Source organism: Cynocephalus volans, chromosome 13 (genome assembly GCF_027409185.1).
Source record: "Cynocephalus volans isolate mCynVol1 chromosome 13, mCynVol1.pri, whole genome shotgun sequence".
Taxonomy (NCBI): domain Eukaryota; kingdom Metazoa; phylum Chordata; class Mammalia; order Dermoptera; family Cynocephalidae; genus Cynocephalus; species Cynocephalus volans.
In genome coordinates, this window is record NC_084472.1 from 14,096,858 (window position 1) to 14,103,348 (window position 6,491).

Sequence of the window (6,491 nt, forward strand, 5' to 3'; positions counted from 1 at the left end):
CTGTCTCTGAGAGCCTTTTCTATGCCTCTAACTTCTGGTCCACTCCACAAACCCCAGCTAGTGCAGAGTGGAAATGCCCCAAAAATAGCAACCTAAGAACTTAGCCCCAAGACCAAAAACAGCCTGGTGGGTGTGCTTGGCCATCAGTATATGTGACTACAGTTTTGGGGGTAAGGTACAAGGCAATCACAATGAATGAAGAAACATTTCAGCAAAGCAACCATTCTTTGTCCACAAAAACAGTGAAAAACAATGATATAAAATTAACAAACCAAATATAAATCTAATACCATTCTGCATTTCCAGAACTTGTTTTCCTATTCACGCAACATTCTTGGTCAAGCTCCCACCAATATTTTCTGCATCTATATGAAGTACTTCTATTAAGTTATGAAAAATGCTGTTTTGACCATAAGTCACAGAAAATTGTGATGATTAGGAAATCAATTTACTCAATTATCACTCTGTGCAGTGCACTCACCAGTGCGGTGAGCGTAGAGGAACTAGAAATGAAATAGAAGTCTCTCTCTTCTAAATTGGACACAGGAGTTCACAAATTAAAATCATAAAAAAGAAGAGGGGCAACATTAATACTAGACACCAGACAGGACAGTGAAACTGTTTGGTCAGAATGTAGGAACATTATTTCCTTGAAAAGTTTTAAAAATGCCTAACCCAGCACTGCCTTAAGTCCAGCGAGTACAATACTCCAGACATTTCCACAAAAATATGGTAACTGGCATTCATCAGTGATCAGTGGGATCTCAGTCTCTGCTCCCCAGGCAGTGTCCTGTCCCTCCCTCCACCTCTAGCTACAGGCTATTGTCTCCAGCTGCTGCTCGGCTTCGGCAGCCATTGCTGCCGCCTGCAACTGTTCCGTCTCGCTCTGGATGGCGCTGGGGGTAACCTGCTTCCTTTCACTGTGCATATTGTTCTCATGCCTTTTCAGATCGGATGCCTTGGCAAACGCCTTGGTGCAGGAGCCACACACAAAAGGCTTTTCCCCTCTGTGCCTCCTTTCATGGTCCTTGAGGTGGGACTTGTGTTTGAAGGCTTTGTCACACATGTGGCACGCAAATGGTCTCTCATTGCTGTGTACTCTCTCGTGCTTCTTCAAGTCTGGGGCGCGAATGAAGGACTTCCCACACACCTCGCAGCTGTAGGGCTTGTATCCCGTGTGGATTTTCAGGTGCTCTTTCAGGTGGGCCTGCGTGGTGAAGCCCTTGGTACACATCTCACAAACGAACGGCCTGTCCGCCGTGTGGAGCTTCTCATGCTTCCTCAACCTGCCTTCGTCAGAAAACGTCTTACCGCAGGCTTGACAGGCGATCTGCTCCCGATGGTGACCGTAAAGCAAATACTCAAACTTCATGTCACTGGCAGCGGTCGTCCAGCCCGGTGTCTGTTCATCTTTCACTTCGCTCATTCCATCATTAAATGTCAAGGCTTGAGGGGTCTGGGACCCCAAATCTTTTGATTCTGGGGTCTCCATGGATTCTACCTCCTGGCCGTAGCAGTTGACTTTTCGAACCTCTTCACTCCCCAGCTCTTTCAAGATCGCTTCCTGAACCCTGAGCGTCGTTGTAGGTGACTTGCCGTCTTCCTGGCTCGGCGGGGTGCCTTCTACTGTGTCATCAGAAGGACTGTCATCCTGATCTCCAATTTCTTCCACATCATCATCCTGAGTGTCAGCAGCATCTCCAATGGGGCGATTTATTTTGAGGCAATACTTACTTTTTGACTGACCATTATTTTCATCAGGACTAGATACATCGCGCTTCTGAGAACAGAGTTTATCCAAAAATCGGATACCAAGAATCTGACCCGATGACATCATTAAGTTAACATCTTCTTTTTTCACGGAAATCTTTGCTGTGTACATGTAGTTCAGGACCTCTTCAAAGATATCAGAACGAAGAAAATCTATTTCTATGACTGAAGAACTATCAACCTCAAGCTTCTTGAAAAGCTTTTTAAAGTAGGTGCTGCAGGCGGCAAGAACACATCTGTGTGCTCTGAATTTCACATCTTCAACCACAATAGCAATATCGCAAAATTCTCCTTCCAGGCGTTGTTCATTTAGTGTTTTCAGAAACAGAGTTTTATGATCATCGTCATTATATTTAATGGTTTCAGACATACTGATGAAAAACTCCTACAAGACATTTTTTAAAAAGGAAAGTTTAGTAACTATAAATGATACTTTTCCATACAGACAACACAGACAGATTTTCATTCTCTGATCAATGTTTGGAACCTAATGATTTCAGAAAGTCAATGTTAAGAGTGGTCCAAGAATATGAGTAGAAAAGACTGATCCCAACTTCGGGATTTACATACTGTTTGCTTAGTTACAGTAATGAAGATAGCAACTTTTACTTAGCACATAGTACATGCCAGGCATCGATCTGTGTACTTTACATGTCTAAATTAATTTAATGTTCAAATAACCTTATGAGGTAGGTATTACCATTTTATAGATGAAATTAGAAACCTGCCCAATATTCTGTTAGCTATTTAATGGAGAGCTGAGACTTGAATCCAGGCAATCTTGCTCCAAAACCCATGCTTCCTGATAACTATAGGTAATAATGAAAATAACCCAACTTCAGGATTTAAGACACAGTTTCCAAGTAAGAATCCTCTACAGTCCTGTCTGTTGCATCTACTCTAATTTCATCTATGGAGAATTCAGTAAAATAACCAGTAAGTGCTCAGGACTATACTTCCTTGATAGAAGAGACAAACATACTGTTGAAGAACTAGAGGGGGACATCACTGCCAAAATATTTCATTCAGTGTTGTCTTCTAGTTTTTCCACTACAGTTTTGGATCACTTCTGAATGAGGATCAAGGTTTAATCTGACCCTAAGAGAATGAGATGACATTTGGGGAGACAATGATGAGTGGCTTCCTTCCCCCAGAAGCTAATCTACCTGCCATCCAGATAAAAGTGTCATCAACATTGGACACACTTGGTAAGTGCTGTGAATATTTTATAAGCAAAAGAAGTTTAGAACAGGCATGAAAGACCTGTCACCATGTTAAAGAATTCTTTTTAAAATAATGTGTTCTGTATATTTTCTTTTCAAAAACATTATTTTACTTTTATTCAACAAAGTATAAATCTGGAGAAAACACATTTTCCCCAGAGAAAAAAAGCACTAATGCATAATCAAAATTTCAAAATTGATACATATATTTTAAAGTAAACTCCAAATCATTTTTCAAGAGTTAATATCCAAAGTAATAGTTACCATGAACAAGTCAGGCTATTATCTTAAAGCCTTAAACACCAAAATCTTCAGATCAGAATAACTCTGATCAGGAGCACGCCAGACCTACAGAGAAAAGGACAAACACGAGTGAGGTAGGATCTTCCTCTATCCCTAATTCTAAACCCAGAATGCTTTAAGAATCGATTTTTAAAAAATAAACGTTTCTTTCTTGTTCTGTCTCTCACACAATTACCCATTTTCAGGTTGGGAGCAGAAAGGCGGCGGCTGGCAGCATCAAGTCCAGTTCTGACCAGGTACGGACTAGAACAGGTAAGGTGCAGCACTTGGGGCATGGAGGGGAGGGACTGTGCACTGAGAATCGGAAGTATGGGCATTCGGAGAACTAAGGAATTTCTCCTTACAAATAAAGCCCATGTCCATATTTGTACAGATGCTGGTGTCTATACATATGCAGAAAAAGCCAGTAAGGGCTCCATGACCCCTACCCCCACCATTTCCTGCTGGGAATGTAGCCCTCTATATTTTTCTGCAGGCTCATATAAACATGTGGAAGTATATACCTTTATAGATGTAGAGAAAGCTACAGAAGCACAGACACCCAACAGTTAGTATGAAAGGAGAGGGAACAGCAGTTGCTCTTTTCTCTCCGCACCTGTGTGATTCAGTACAAACTTATGGCATTTGAGAAATCCAGGTATTTTTTACCTCTATCCCTACACGGAGGCTCAAAGAATTTTAGCTTTTTGCGGTTAATTCTTACTTCATCTGCAGACCAATATCCTGAAAAACATAAAAAGTTTCCTCTACTGAACAGTGACCACACAAAAAAGCTGTTTTGTGTGGTAGGAGCAAAAGACTGGGCTGTCACACAATCCTACACAAAAACTGTGGTGCAGGACTCTAACCTACAGACCATCACCCTGAAAACCATGAAAAATTCCCTCTACAGAAAAGTGAACACACCGAGCTGTCTAGGATGCTTGGGGGGTTTCTCATCAGCACAGCGTGAGGGTTAGGCAAAATTATTTCTAAAGATGCTTCTGACTTGACCATTCTACGTGTCTCAGCCTACAGGCACCCCCAGAGGGACGGCAGCCCAGGCAAACCCTTCCTACAATGACACTTCCACTGTTAGCAACCTTGGGGCTTATGGGATAAAACTGCATGGGACCAGGGAAAGGACTAGCCATATAGTAGCCCTGGCAACATAAGAGTATCAGTGTGCTTTCTTCATTTTTTTTTTTTTCTTTTTTTTTCCTGGTGTGCTTGGCTACCCATCTCTCTCTCTCTCTCTCTCTCTCTCTCTCTCTCTCTCTCTCTCTCTCTCTCTCTCTCTCTCGATATCTCTCTCTCTCTCTCTCTCTCTCTCGATATCTCTCTCTCTCTCTCTCTCTCTCTCGATATCTCTCTCTCTCGATATCTCTGAGGACCGGAAGAGGGTGACCATGTGTTCATCGACCCACTTTTTTCTACTGAGATGTTCCAATTGCTAAGTTCAGGTGAGCGAAACTGGAAGGCGGCCGAGGCCAGTGTCTGTGTAGGTAGGCGGAGGAAAAGATGTGGCTCCCCTACACCTGCATACAAGAGCTGCCTCGTCCTAACGCTCCGCACACCGCGGGCGCGCCGGGCCGCCGCCACAGTGCAGGCAGCGGGGCTTCCTGCAAAACCAAACTTACATAAGCCGCCACAGCCGCCTCCCCTAGCCCGGAGCCGCCGCGACAATGGCGGCCGCACGACTCCCCTATCGCAGGCTCGCAACTTGGGAATAGTGAGGAAGCAAGGAACGAAGCGCAAGACCCAAGGAACCTTCAACGCGGCTCGAGCGCTCGCTCTCATGTCTTTCGGCCGGGGAGGTGGAGGAGTGGGCAAGGCCGTGTGCGTTCCTCCCCAAACAAAAGCTCCCGCCTTGGAGCCGGGGGCAGAAAGGGCCACTTTCCCTTGCACAGCCAACACGGCGGACGCAGGCTGGGGACCGCGGCGCTCCGAGCCGGAGAGAGGGCGGACGGCAGGAAAGGACGCGGCCCGCGGCGGCCCCGGCGGCGCGACGAGCGGGAGCGGGCGTGCGGCCGGCTCCGCAGCACCGCGCCGCGCCGCGCCCCGCCCGCGAGCACGGAGCTCGCGCCCCGCGCACTCCCCGGCCGCCTCGCGCCGGGCCCTCTCCCCGCTTCCCGGGGACGGAGGCGGCGCGCGGTCCCGGTCCCCTCCTCCGCCGGCGGTTGGGGGCGGCGCGGCGGGTCCCGCGGTTCGGAGGGGCGGCGCCCGGCAGGCCGCGCTCGGCGCCGGGCTCGGGCCGTCCCCACCCCCACCGCGGTGCACGACGGCGGTGCGAGCAGGGGCGGCCATGAACTCGGCCGCCGAGCGCGCGCGCGGGGCCGCCGCCGCCGCCGCCGCCTGGCCGCTCCCTGAGCTCGCTCGCCGGCCTGCGCGGCCCCCGGGGAGCACCGGCCCCACGCCCAGCCCCGGCCCACGCCCGTCCCCGCTCGCACCGCGCCGCCGGCCTCACATCCTGGAGCTGGCTGGGGCCCCAGAGCTCGGCGAGAACGCGCTTCTTCCGGGCCGCCCCGCCGCCGGCCACCCCCGCGCCCCCGCGGACGGCCCCGGCCCCTTCTGCACCCCGGCCCGCGCTTACCTGCAGCCTGGCACAGCCACAGACACTCGCCGTGGGCTCCTCGCGCTCACTAGCACGCAGGCCGGGACGGGTGGGCGCGGGGCGTGGGGGCACGTTGGGTGGCAGTGTGTTTTGGATTTTTTTTTTGGAGTTTGGGGAGGGGGCGGGGAGGGGGGAATCGTGCACGTCCCTGATGGTAGCAGCCCTCCTCCTGCACGAGCACAGAACGTCTAGCCGGCCGTGAACGCCCCCACCGCCCCCCCTTCCCGTGCATGCGCGGTGCGGGCCGGGGGGGGGGGGGGGGGGGGAGGCGCGCCGCCGGCTTGCGCAGGCACGGAACAGACCGGGCCTGTGAGTGGGCGAGCATGGGAAGGGTTAATCCGGGACCTTGCCGACGGAGAGCCCTGGCCTGCGCAAGCGCGCGCACGCGCACGGCTTGGAGCGCGCGGAGCCCGCGCGCGGGAGAAAAGGTGGGCGGGGAGGGGGCGGGGCTTTGGGAGCCCAGGAGCGTATGCACGAGCGCCGCTCACGGGTACCCGCCCCGCCTCGAGCCCCCGCCTCCTGCTACGACTCCTGGGCTCCCGCCCGCGCCCGGCTCCGGCACAGCGCCGGGAACGCGGGAGCCGGCGCTCCCGTGCGTGTGC

At 51.0% G+C, this 6,491-nt stretch overlaps 1 protein-coding gene across 1 annotated transcript; it reads right to left on the minus strand.

Annotated features, from left to right (window-relative positions):
* Positions 1-364: 364 nt before the first annotated feature.
* ZBTB14 (zinc finger and BTB domain containing 14) lies at positions 365-5,909 on the minus strand. Its single transcript, XM_063077166.1, has 3 exons — positions 5,869-5,909; positions 3,258-3,341; positions 365-2,155 (listed from the first exon to the last, which is right to left on the minus strand). Exons 2-3 carry the CDS (start codon positions 3,258-3,260, stop codon positions 809-811), a joined length of 1,350 nt encoding a protein of 449 aa, XP_062933236.1. The 5' UTR covers positions 3,261-3,341; positions 5,869-5,909; the 3' UTR covers positions 365-808.
* Between the last annotated feature and the right edge of the window lie 582 nt (positions 5,910-6,491).